This window comes from Jaculus jaculus, chromosome 1 (genome assembly GCF_020740685.1).
Source record: "Jaculus jaculus isolate mJacJac1 chromosome 1, mJacJac1.mat.Y.cur, whole genome shotgun sequence".
NCBI lineage: Eukaryota > Metazoa > Chordata > Mammalia > Rodentia > Dipodidae > Jaculus > Jaculus jaculus.
Window position 1 is genome coordinate 246,225,130 of NC_059102.1, and position 13,657 is coordinate 246,238,786.

Sequence of the window (13,657 nt, forward strand, 5' to 3'; positions counted from 1 at the left end):
CAAACTCACAACCATCCTTCTAATGTGCACCACCACATTTGGCTCACAAAACATTTCTTTTTATTTATTTTTGTTTATTTATTTGAGAATGATAGAGAGAGAAAGAGGCAGATAGAAAGAGGGAGAGAGAGAAAGAATGGGCATGACAGGGCCTTTAGCCACCATAAACGAACTCCAGATGCGTGCGCCCCCTTGTTCATCTGGCTAACGTGGGTCCTGGGGAATCGAGCCTCAAACCGGGGTCCTTAGGCTTTGTAGGCAAGCGCTTAACGGCTAAGCCATCTCTCCAGCCCCCTGGCAAAACATTTTATATCCAGGGGCTGAAGAGAAAGCTCAGTGGTTAAAAGCACTTGTTGTGCAAGTCTGTTATCTGGAGGTCAGATTCCAGAACCCGTGAAAAGGCAGGGAGAGCCCAAAATACCTATAGCAAAGAGAGGTTAGTCAGAACCTTGAAGCCAGTTGGCCTGCCAGTCCGACGTTTGCAGTGGCAAACAAGAGACCTGGTCTCAAATAAGGTAGAAGGTGAAAAGTGACATCTTGAGGCTGTCCTCTGACCTCCCCATGTGCACTGTGGCATCATGATATGCCCATACACACATACACTTGTTGTTTTCTTATTTTTAAATTTTATTTTTATTTATTTATTTGAGAGAAGGAAGAGGCAGAGGGAAAGGAATAGGGAGGGAAGGAGGGAGGGAGAGAGGGAGAGAAAGAGAGAATGGGCACGCCAGGGCTTCCAGCCACTGGAAGTGAACTCCAGACACATGTGCCCCCTTGTGCATCTGGCTTCCGTGGGTCCTGGGGAATTGAACCGAGGTCCTTTGGCTTTGCAGGCAAGTGCCTTAACTGCTACGCCATCTCTCCAGCCTCACTTTTTTCTTTCTTTCCTTCCTTCTTTCTTTCTTTCCTTCCTTCCTTCTTTCCTTCCTTCCTTCCTTCCTTCCTTCCTTCCTTCCTTCCTTCCTTCCTTCCTTCCTTCTTTCTGGTTTTTTGAGGTAGGGTCTCACTCTGGTCCAGGCTGACCTGGAATTCACTATGTAGTCTCAGGGTGGCCTCAAACTCATGGTGACCCTCTTACCTCTGCCTCCCGAGTGCTGAGATTAAAGGTGTGCACCACTACGCCCAGCCTTTTTTCTTTTTTTTTTTTCCTCCAGGTAGGGTCTCACTCTTGCTCAGGCTGACCTGGAATTCACTATGTAGTCTCAGGATGGCCCCAAACTCATGGCAATCCTCCTACCTGTGCCTCCTGAGTGCTAGGTTTAAGGGTGTACGCTACCACGCCTGTAACAAATTTTATATCTAATAACTTTTACTATAAATTTCTCCTTTATGTTATAATAGGGCATTCTATTTTAATTCTTTAAACATTTTTTAAAAAATAAATAAATAAAATTAAATTAAAAAAATTTTTTATCTTCATTATTTTATTTGCAAGCAGAGAGAGAGAGAGAGAGAGAGAGAGAGAGAGAGAGTGACAGAGACAGAGAGACAGAGAGAATGGGCATGCCAGGGACTCTAACCACTGAAAACAAACTCCAGATGCATGTGCCACCCTGTGCATCTGGTTTTAAGTAGCTACTGAGGAATTGAACCCAGATCGTTATGCTTTGCAGGCAAGTGCTTTACCCATCTTGAGCCATCTCCCTAGCCCTCTACTTAAAAGAATCTAACAAATTCATATGCTCAACATTTTACTTTTATTTATTTGAGAGAGAGGGAGGGAGAGAAAGAGACAGAGGGAGGGAGGGAGGGAGGGAGGGAGGGAGAGGGAGAATGAGTGTGCCTGGGCCTCTAGACACTGCAATTTCCAGATGTATGTGCCACCATGTCCCTCTGGCTTAAGTGGGTGCTGGGGGATTGAACCTGGGTCCTTAGGCTTCACAGGCAAATGCCTTAACTTCTAAGCCATCTCTCCATCCCCCTCCCCCTTAAATCTTCTCATGGCCTCATTTATTTTAAGTATTTTATTTATTTTTTGGTCTTTTGAGATAGGGTCTCACTCTAGCCCAGGCTGACCTGGAATTCACTATATAGTCTCAGGGTGGCCTTGAACTCACAGTGATCCTCCTACCACTACCTCCCAAGTGCTGGGATTAAAGGCATGTACCGCCATGTCCGGCTAAATATTTTATTTTTATTTACTAGAGAGGGAGAGACACAGAGAGACAGACAGAAAGAATGAGTGCATCAGTGCCACCATGTGCATTTGGCTTATGTGGGTTCTGAGGAACTGAATCTGGGTTCTTAGGCATAAAGGGTGGACTAAAAAACAACACCAGAAGTGGGCCAGATTCCACAAGCACAAACAGGCATACACATACAAATAATAAATCAATACTGTCTCAGATATAGCACCTTCTTTTGGGGACAAATTCATCATAATGTCCTTTTTTCATTGTGAAATGAAGTTCAAATGTAATACTATAACTTAGCCAATACACACTTTCTAGGAAAACAGGCTCGGATATGATTCAGTGGTAGAAAGCTCACCTAGCATGTTCGATCCCTAGCACCACAAAAGAGGAGGAGGGCTGGAGAGATAGTAGCCCAGATTCAATTCCCGTGTGTGTGTGCACAAGCAATGAAGGCATGTGCATATCATAGCATGCCTGTGTAGTTTCCTTTTTTCCTCAAGGTAGGGTCTCACTTTAGTCCAGGCTGACCTGGAATTCACTATGGAGTCTCAGGTGGCATCAAACTCACAGTGATCCTCCTACCTCTGCCTCCTGAGTGCTGGGGTTAAAAGCACGCACCACTACGCCCAGCTGCATCCTGCTTTTATGTGGGGGTTCTGGGAATCCAAACTTAGTAATAAAAGCAGTTCTACCCACTGAGTCATCTCCCAGCATCTATATATATATTTTTTGAGACAGAGTCTCATGTAACCCAGTGTAGTCTCAAATTTTCTATGTAGCTGAGGATGACCTTGAACTCCTGATCCTCTTGTTACCCAAGTGCTGTGATTACAGACGTGTGTTACCACATCTGGCTTTCACACTTTTTGTCCCAATCTATGCCATACATGTTGATAAAAACAAAAATTCACTAAAGTTTATTGAAAAAGGGAAGCTGGGTTGGGGATACAGCTCAGTCGCAGAATACTTGCCTAGCACAGGAAAGGCCCTGGACTTAATTCCCAGCACCCCCCCAAAAAAACCCTAACTTAACCAACCAATTAAACAAACAAACAAAAAAAACCCAACCTTGTCTGAAAAGGCTAAAATAATAATAATGGGCAGAGGCTGAACTTAAAGCTTTGCACATATTAGTATACATTCTATCACTGAGCTACACTCCAAGTTCCTCTCACTCAAAAAAAAGTGTTTTTTGAGAAACAGGGATCGACCTAATAAATCTTAACAACCTTCCACTATCCAAGCCCCTAGATGAGTGCTGTAGAATAAAATACAAAGTGAGTATGACCCCAACCGAAGCAAGATGCTCTGTGGAGACACCTGTGGAGGCAGTCTCTGGACACAGTACTCAAAGCGGGAGTGCCTCTCATTGCTTCACTTACACCAGCAATTTACCTGCTTAGGAATTGGGCCCTGGTAAAGTTTAGTTTGAACAAAGAGATTTATTTATTTATTTATGAGAGCAACAGACACAGAGAGGGGGGTGGAGAGGAAGGGAGGGAGAGAGAATGGGCGCACCAGGGCCTCCAGCCACTGCAAACGAACTCCAGACACGTGCGCCCCCTTGTGCATCTGGCTAACGTGGGTCCTGGGGAATCGAGCCTTGAACCGGGGTCCTTAGGCTTTACAGGCAAGCGCTTAACTGCTAAGCCATCTCTCTAGCCCAAGAGATTCATTTATTTTATTTTGAGGTAGGGTCTTGCTCTAGCCAAGGCTGACATAGAAATCACGATGTAGTCTCAGAGTGGGCTTGAACTCATGGCAGATCTTCCTATCTTTACCTCTTAAAGGCGTGCGCCACGGCTCCTGGCCTGAACAAAGAGATTCTTAACACAAGAGCCAGGGGACAGTATTGAGAGCCACTGGCCTGATTCAATCCTTGGTGAATGACCCATGGTAAGTGGTACGAGGTAGGTGGTGGCCCCTTGTCCTGGGGGCTTCAGATCTGGTGGTCCCAGCTTTGATCTTCACTTAAGACCCAAACCGACTCACCTTCACGGTTGTCAGGATGCCCTGGTTGCTCTCGGGGTGAGTGGTGATGGTAAAATGGTCCCCGCTGTCCCCTCCCACGATGCGATAGGTGGCAAACCAGGCTGATGTGTTAGGGGCATCCAGATCAGTCACTGTCAGCCTCTGCACTTCATGGCCTACTGTGTTCTCGGGAACCCGGGCCTCGTACTGTAGGGGAGAAACATGGCGCCATCAGGAGAGAGAACGGCCAACCTGACAGGCTGTGCTACTTGCCAGCACCTGTGACCCCTCATCCCGCTGCTGGGAGCCCCGCAGCCTTCTCACGGCCCTGCTTCGGGCGGGCTTTCAGAGCACACGCAGGCGCAGAAGGGCCCGAGCAACAGGCTCCCAGCTGTGGGGAAGACACACCAGCCCTGGGCCTGGGGCTCGGGAATCTCACCAGATAGGGTGTCCAAGCCTCTGCTGTGTCTAGCCACCCATCCGGCTGATAGCAGAGGCTTGAAGGAAGGTGCAAAGACTAGGGAAGCAGCTGCTGAAGACAATTTTCCTTTTTCTTCGAGGTAGGGTCTCGCTCTGGCTGACCTGGAATTCACTATGTAGTCTGTGGGTGGCCTCGAACTCTCGGCAATCCTCCTACCTCTGTCTCCCGAGTGCTGGGATTAAAGGCGTGCGCCACCACACCTGGCTCGACAATATTTTTTTTAAGGTTTTTTCTTTTTTTGTGGTTTTTCGAGGTAGGGTCTCACACTAGTCCAGGCTGACCTGGAACTAACTATAGTCTCAGGGTGGCCTCGAACTCACGGTGATCCTCCTACCTCTGACTCCTGAGTGCTGGGATTAAAGGTGTGTGCCACCACACCTGGCTTTTTTTTTTTTTAAGGTTTTTGAGGCAGGGTCTCATGTAGCCAAGCCTGGCCTCAAACTCCCTATGTAGCGAGGAAGACCTTGAACTTCTTATCTTCCTGTTTACACAGTTCAGGTGCTAGGATTACAGGTATGTATACATACCCCCACACTCAGCTCATCAGAACAAATTTTTATTTATTTATTTACTCATTATTATTCTCTCTCTCTTTCTCTCTTTTGAGATGGGGCCTCACTCTAACCCAGGCTGGGGAGATAGCTTAGAGGTTAAAGACGCTTGCTTGTAAAGCCTATCAGATTCAGATTCCCCAGTACTCACACAAAGCCAGATGCACAAAGTGGCACATGCCTTTGTAGTAGCAACAGGAAGGACCTGGTACATGTGTATGTGTGTGTGTGTGTATGTGTGTGTATACACACACACACACTCTCTCACTCAACATCTGTATGTCCCGAAATTGTCATTATTGACTTTCCTTCCAAGGGCCAGATTCGAGAAGTCTTATCATAAGAACCAGTTAAGATCCATTCCTCTGCCCCTTCCATTGAACTGATCCAGTCATCATGGAACATGCACTGCTCTGGCTGGGGTGTGGTGTATTTCTCAACATATTCTAACTCCACAACCTTTTCCAGTGAGATGTTCTCTAGTTCCATGTGCTTGACCAAGGGCATTCGTAGAAACTGGCCTTGATAGGAAATCAAGCTCCACATGCTTGTGCAACTCATTTTTGGCCTGCAGTAGTTTATTAATGATGCTACTGAGGCCGGCAATTTCAGAGGTGGCAGGAATTGAGAAGGGAACATCATCTACTGTGTATTTCTTGTTTTCAGTGTAAAAGCGTGCCTGGAGCTGAGCCATGGCGGGGAGGACACACGAGATTTATCCGCAAAAATGCAGGGGTTGGTAGCTCAAAAATTACACAGCGGACCGGGGTGAGCGAGACCCAAGGGCGACGCGTGATGGCAGCTTTCTTCCTCAGGGTTTCTGCGGCAGGATCTCTCACTCAAATATCAAATACATAATTATTATTATTTATTTGCAAAAAGAGGGGAGAGAGAATGGATGTTCTAGGGCCTCTTGCTACTGCAAATGAACTCTAGACACATGCACTACTTTGTGCATTTGGCTTTTTATGAGTACTGGGTATTGAACCCAGGCCATCAGGCTTAGCAAGTGTCTTTAACGACTGAGAAATCTCCACAACACCCATATATATATATACATACACACATACATACACACACACACACACATACACACACACATATATACACATATACATTTTTTTTCTTGGTTTTTTGAGGTAGTGTCTCACTCTAGCCCAGGTTGACCTGGAATTCACTATGGAGTCTCAGGGTGGCCTTGAACTCACAGCGATCCTCCTACCTCAGCCTCCCAAGTGCTGGGATTAAAGGCATGTGCTACCACGCCCGGCTCCAAAATATATTCTTAAAAAGAATTTTGGGGGTTGGAGACATGGTTTAGTGGTTAAGGTGCTTGCTTGTGAGCCCTTAGGGCCCAGGTTTGATTCCCCAGGACCTATGTAAGCCAGATGCACAAGGTGGCACATGCATCGGGAGTTCATTTGCTGTGGCTGGAGGCCCTGGCATGCCTATTCATTCTATCTTTCACAAATTAATAAATAATAAAGAAAAAATTTTAAAAAGAGAGTTTTGGACTGGGAGTGGTAGCACATGCCTTTAATCCCAGCACTTGGGAGGCAGAGGTAGGAGGACAGGTGTGAATTCAAGGCTAGCCTGAGACGACATGACCCTAGCTTGAGAAACCAAAAAAACTTTCAACTGGAGAGATGGCTCAGAGGTTAAGGCACTTGCCTGCAAAGCTTAACGACCCAAGTTCGCCTGCACAGTACCCACATAAAGCCAGATGTACAAAGTGGCATCTGGAGTTTATTTGCAGTGGCTAGAAGACCTGGCGTACCCATTCTCTCTCTCTCCCTCCTTGGAAATAAATAAAAATATAAAAAGAGTTTCATATTGAGGACCTATATTGCCAGTATAGGGTCAAGAACTGCACATAGATCATTTCATTGAAAACTCAGAATAATATATCACATACTATTATTATCTCTATTTAATAGATTAGACAATTGGGGAGAGAGAATGGAGTGTTGGGTGATTTGCCCAAGGTCACACAGCCAATAAGTGATAGGACTAGAATTCAAAACAACCTCAGTTGGTCGTAGAGTTTCATGAGAAAGGAACAATTTTTTTTTTTTTTTTTTTTTTTTTTTTTTGGTTTTTCGAGGTAGGGTCTCACTCTAGCCCAGGCTGACCTGGAATTCACTATGGAGTCTCAGGGTGGCCTTGAACTCACAGCGATCCTCCTACCTCTGCCTCCCAAGTGCTGGGATTAAAGGCGTGCGCCACCACGCCCGGCCGAAACAATTTTAGTCCTTTACCAATAACGAGGAAAGGACATTACCTTCTGGGGCCTGAACATAGGAGCATTGTCGTTTGCATCCAGGATTTCCACGATTGCCACTGCCGTGGTGGTGGAGCCGTCTCCATCCATGTCAGTGGCCTGGATGGTCAGTGTGTACTCGGGGACTTTCTGAGAAGAAAGAGGAGAGTCCACTGTGAATACAATGTGAGGGGTCCTTCACCTGCGCTCCAGGATGCACAGCTTCACGGGGTGTGGAGGCAGGAGGAGCGTTCTCTCTCACAAAACTCTCTTCACATCCTGGCCCACTCCTAACCCTATTCCCGGAGGACAGGAGTCAAGCGTGGGAAGGATTCTCTTGGGCTAGCCTAGTCACTGCCCAGATCCTTGGCAGTTCCACATGGGAGCTAAGAGCAGGGATCTGAGCAAAGACATTAATTAGGAAACAGAAGGTAACTCCAATATCCACAGAGCTAGCTCCACTTTGTGGCCCACAAGGGACAAACGTGGGCAATGAGCACACTAAGTGAGCCATTCTGTGAGGAAAGGAGAAAAGATCCAGAAATGCGGGCATTTTACAGCTTCCTCCTCATCCTCAGGGGGTCCAGTGAGGCTGTCTGACAGTGAGCCACTGGGATAGCAGCAGCCACCCCAGATGACCTGAGTCCCCACCGTCCTGCCTTGACCTTGGCGTGGGGGCAGGAATGCCTGCTCTGGGTCAGAGCCCAGCCTGAGCAAGCGTGTCCAGGCAGTGCTTTCCCCAAGGCCCCTCACCTCGCGGTCCAGGCCACTGGAGATGACGCTGATGGTGCCAGTGCTGCGGTGCACGGTGAACATGAGATCGTGCGGGTCCTTCGGTTCTTGGCCGTGGATGGTGTAAGCAACCACGCCGTTGTAGGTGCTGATGGCATCGTCCTCATCTGTGGCTGTCACCTGCATCACAGAAGTACCTGGAGAGGAGAGTGGACAAGTGAGTCCCTTCCCTTCAATCGCAGACCTGCCTTGCTCATCAATAGGAGCTATCCCTGACTTTACAGCAGATTGCTTCCTAGAGCCCACTTCCCATAATCCCCTTCTTCCCTAGAAACTCAATCTTCATTTTAGGCTAGGCACAGACCCACTGGGAACAAACAGTACTTCTCATCCATCTCTTATAGTTAGCTGTGACCATGAGAGTCATTTCTGATGAACAGAATATCTAACTTTGGAGTATTTTTGTGTTTTGTTTTTCGGGGTAGGGTTTCACTCTAGCTCAGGCTGACCTGGAATTCACTTGATAGTCTCAGGGTGGCCTTGAATTCACAGCGATCCTCCTACCTCTGCCTCTCAAGTGCTAGGATTACAGGCATGCACCACCATACCTGGCTGGAGGAACTTTTTTTTTTTTTTTTTAATTTGAGAGAAAGGGAGGGAGGGAAAGAGAAAGGGCATGCCAGGGCCTCTAGCCACTGCACATGAACTCCAGACACATGTGCTACCATGTGCATCTGGCTTTTGTGGGTACTGGGGAATCACACCTGGGTCCTCAGGTTTCACAGGCAAGCGCCTGAACTGCTAAGCCATCTCTCCAGCCCCGGAGAAGTATTTTTTATAAATATTCCCTTGTCAGCTGGGTGTGGAGACTCAGCCAGTGATCCTAGCACCCAGGACACAGATAGAGAGATTGTCCATGGGTTTGAGGCCAGCCTGGACTACGGAGTAAGACCCAGTCTCAAAAAATAAACAGGAGCTGGGGGTGGTGGCACGTAACTTTAATTGGAAGGCATAGGTAGGAGGATCACCATGAGCTCGAGGCCAGCCTGAGACTACATAGTAAATTCCAGGTCAGCCTCAGCTAGAGTGAGACCCTACCTTGAAAAACCAAAAATAAACAAACCAACCAACCAATATAGGGCTGGAGAGACAGCTTAGTGGTTAAGGCACTTGCCTATGAAACCTAAGGACCCAAGTTCGTTTCTCCAGTACCTACATAAGTCAGATGCATAAGGTGGCACATGTGTCTGGAGATCATTTGCAGTGGCTGGAGGCCCTGTTGTGCCTATTCTCTTTCTATCTGTCTCTTCCTCCCTCTCTCAAATAAATAAAATATTAAAATAAAATAAGCCAAACAAGGGCTGGAATGATGGCTCAGCAGTTAAAGGTGTTTGCTTGCAAAGCCTCGATGGCCCAAGTTCAATTCCCCAGTACCCATATAAAAGCCAGAACCACAAACGGTGTATGCATCTGGATTTTGTTTGCAGCAGCAAAAGGCTCTGATGTGTCCAGGTACTCTGTCTTTCTCAAATAAATAAGAAATTAACAAAGATAAACCAACACAAAGTGCAAAGTCCCTTCCCCACTTCCAGATGTAATAACTGGGGCTCCAGCAGCCATCATGAGGTAACCTTCCAAACAGAGGCCAAAGCAATAGAGCAACACAGAAGACGCCTAAGCCTTGAGCCCGTTGAAGCACCATGGTAGCCTGGGCCAACCGCCCCTAGGCTTCCTGAATATCTGGAAGGAACGAAGGAAGTTCTCATTTTGTTACAACTGCTTTCCTAGCCAGGCACGGTGAAGCACACCTAGGACAGCCACCCTCAGCACTGCAGACTTTAGTTCAAGGCCAGCCTGGCCTATATGGGAATCTTGTCTCGGGGGACAGGATGGGGAGACGTTTTAGCAGGTGGGCATGGCAGTACATGCCTATACTCAGGAGGCTGTGGGAGGTCCTGTTTCAAAAACCAAACAAAATGGCTGGAGAAATGCTTAATGGTTAAAGTGCTTGCCGGCAAAGCTAAAGGACCCAGGATCAATTCTCCAGTACTCATGTAAAGCCAGATGCAGAAAATGATGCGAATGTCTGGAGTTGGTTTCTAGTGGCTGGAGGCCCTGTGTACCCATTCTCTCTCTACCTGCCTCTTTCCTTCTCGGAAGGAAGGAAGGATGGACGGATGAACAACCCCCCACCCACCCTCTTTTTTGTTTTACAAGGTAGGATCTTGCTCCAGACCAGGCTGACCTGGAATTCACTATGTAGTCTCAGGGTGGCCTTGAACTCACAATCCTCCTACCTTGGCCTCCTGAGTGATGAGATTAAAGGCGTGTGCCACCACGCCCAACTCAACAAACAATAGTTTAAAAAATTGGTATGTGTGTGTACCCCACAGTATCTTGCTACTGCCTGACTGGCTTTATGTGGGTGGCTTGGGAATTGAACCTGGGATGACAGATTTTGCAAACAAGCCTCTTTAATGGCTGAACCATCTCCCTAGCCCCCAAAACATTAAAAAATTATTTATTTATGAGAGTGAGGAAGAGAGAGCGGGAATGAATGGGTGTGCCAGACACTGCAAATGAACTCCGGATGAATGTGCCGCTTTATACATCTAGCTTTACATGGGTACCAGGGAATTGAGCTTGAGTCCTTTGGCTTTGCAGGCACAAGCTCCTAACCCCTAAGCCATCTCTCCAACCCCAAACAGCATCTTAATTGTGAGAATTTATTGGCCATCTGATAAATTCACACCTCTGAAACTCTCTGCTACTCACTTGATCTTAGCCAAAAGGCCTGCCCCCCAGCACCTGTCTTTCAGCTTATGAACATGCGTTTACTTCCCTCATCTTCTGCTGGTCCCCCACCACCCTCTTACCCAGCCCTGTCAACTTACTTTTGCTCCCAGTAAACCACGTTCTAATACCTCCCCGCTGTCCTTGTGGTCGCCTTCACCGAAAGACTTCGTGTCACATGCTTCATGGCATGTATAGTATGTCCATGCTCCCCTCCCTTTCCTTTCTCCCTCCCCCTTCCATCCTTGAGCTACTGTCTCAGGTGCACATATCATTGTTAATCTTCATAATTCCTTAAGATTGATATTCCTACTTTGATTGAGGGTCAGAGACCAAGAATATGCCCAAGGTCATAGCCAGTAAAGAGACAAAGTCAAGATGCAAATCTTGGTCTTTGCAGCTCCTAAGGGAGTAGTTTCCAAGCACGGCTGAGCCTGAGGCTCTGGGGATATCCCCCCCCCGCCCCCAAGGTAGGGTCTCACTCTAGCTCAGGCTGACCTGGAATTCACTATGTAGTCTCAGGGTTGCCTCAAATTTACAGTGATCTTCCTATCTCTGCCTCCCAAGTGCTGAGATTAAAGGCGTGCACCACCACGCCCAGGAGAGAAAGAGAGAGAGAGAGAGAGAGAGAGAGAGAGACAGACAGACAGACAGACAGACAGACAGACAGACAGACAAGGGATGTGCCAGGGCCCCCTACCACTGTAAACTCCAGATGCATGCACCACTGTGCATCTGGCTTTATGTGGGTACTGGGGAATCAAACTCTGGTCGTTAGGTTTTATGGGCAAGTGCCTTAACTGCTGAGCCATCTTTCCAGCCTCCCACGGGAAGTTTTAAATGTAGATCCCAGAGCTCTGCTCCAGGATCATGCGTGTTTAGGAACTCTGGGGCCGAGCGATCTGGATTGGTGGAGTCTTCTGGCTTCAGATGGTTCTAGAGTTGACTCCAAACTAGATCCTGGGCCCAGCTGGCCCTGAATAGTCCCATCTGGATCTTCTTACCCGGGAGGACACCTTCCAGAACACTCCCTCTGAAGACATCCTGGGTGAACTTGGGTTTGTGGTCGTTCTGGTCTATCACCATGATGGAGATATTCATGGGCTCCTCCACGGAGGCGCCGTTCTCAGACACAGCATGGCCGAAAAGCTGTGGGTGCAGAGGTCTGGGCGTAAGGATCTCAACAAGATGTCACCCCCCCCCCCCGCCCCAAACAGCTCCCTATCTCTGAGGGGACAGTCACAGGAGTGCTAAAGGCTACTTGCCTCATACTTGGCAATGTCCTCTCGGTCCAGGGGCTTATTCAACAACAACCAGCCTGTCTCCTTCTCTATGGTGAAAACACCTTCAGGGGGACTATCCGCTCCAGGGCCTGTGATGCTGTAGAAAAGCTTGGTGCCTCTGTCTTTGTTCGATTTGAGCTGGAAGCAAAATAAAATGGCAACTGACAAGAAAGGACAAGTGCCATACGATGCAGCAGAGAACCCCCTATAGGCTCCGGCACCTGGTAGCAGAGACCTCAGCTGTAGGCCTGTGTCTGGCGAGGTCCTTGCAAACACCAGTGACTCCCAGGCAGAAGGAACGCCATACCTGATTCAGCTTCTGAGGGAAGGGACCTTTGCCATTTTCAGGGACAGATATTGGTGGCATCACCCATTCTCGCTTGCGCCTTCGTAAGATGCGTTTGGATGAGAGGATCTTTGATGACTTCCTTTCCTGTAAGGAGAGATTTTTTTTTTTTTTTTTAGCCCAGATATGCAAAGAGATGAACGGACCCAACATCCTCCCAACTACAGGAGTTAAGGTTGAAAGAAACCTGGATAGGTCAACTGTCTAAGAAACTTGGAAGCAACCTAAGAGTCCAACCAGGAAGGAGGACCATGAAGTAGAACACATCTAAGCATATAAATACTATTTGGCTCTAACAGTGAGTATGATTGTTTTACGCTGCGAGGGAAAGCTCTTTGATATACACTGTTAAACAAAAATAGCTTAATATAGCTCAGAATTTTATTTCCTGCTTCTTTTGGAGACAGGGTCTATATATAAAGTTTGAGTCTAACTGAGGAGACTCAAAACTCATCAAAGTAGAACATAAAAAGGGTTTGGTGAGAGCTTAATACTCAATGAAGTTTCTGCCACACTCTCCGAGGCTCAGTGAACATTGGGGAAGAGAGAGCGGAAAGGATGTAGATGCCACAGGGAACTGCCGGACACCGTCCTCCCTTCCTGAACTGACTGGTGCACTCAGGACCTCATGACAGTCACCCATACCCTCACAAGACCAGCACGGTTCTGAGCCCATCAACGTCGTAACATGGAGGATGGAGGACAGCAAAACAAAACAGGACAGAAGAGGGAACACTTTGAAAGAGGAGGATCCTCAGGGGATGAGGGCAGGCAAGTGGGGACCAAAAAAGGTAAAAGAATGGGAACATCAAATTACTGTGTGTTCATATACTAAAGTTCCCAATAAAAATAAAAAAAATAAATTAAATTAAAAAAATAAAGTATGAGTCTAGCCTGGGCTAAAAAAACAGGAGGAGGAAGGAAAGAAAAAAGAGGAAAAAATATATACACACACATATACATATATATCTGTATATACACAAAGTTATCTAAATATATCTGTACACACACACATGAACTGAAAGGAAAGAAGAAACTGAAAATCATAGTGGTTATGTGTCTTCTCAAGAGAAGTGGGCAAAGCTTAAGGCAGAAGGAGACACAC

General features: G+C 47.1%; 1 protein-coding gene across 1 annotated transcript in view; it reads right to left on the reverse strand.

Moving 5' to 3' along the window:
* Nucleotides 1–13,657, reverse strand: part of Cdh3 (cadherin 3) — a 78,530-nt gene that overhangs the window by 16,895 nt on the left and 47,978 nt on the right. Inside the window, exons 4-9 of the mRNA XM_045142112.1 lie at nt 12,514–12,639; nt 12,189–12,344; nt 11,928–12,072; nt 8,152–8,327; nt 7,420–7,548; nt 4,128–4,313 (exon numbers count right to left, since the gene is read on the reverse strand). Of these exons, the coding sequence (XP_044998047.1) occupies nt 4,128–4,313; nt 7,420–7,548; nt 8,152–8,327; nt 11,928–12,072; nt 12,189–12,344; nt 12,514–12,639 (918 nt within the window). The remainder of the gene's footprint in view (nt 1–4,127; nt 4,314–7,419; nt 7,549–8,151; nt 8,328–11,927; nt 12,073–12,188; nt 12,345–12,513; nt 12,640–13,657) is intronic.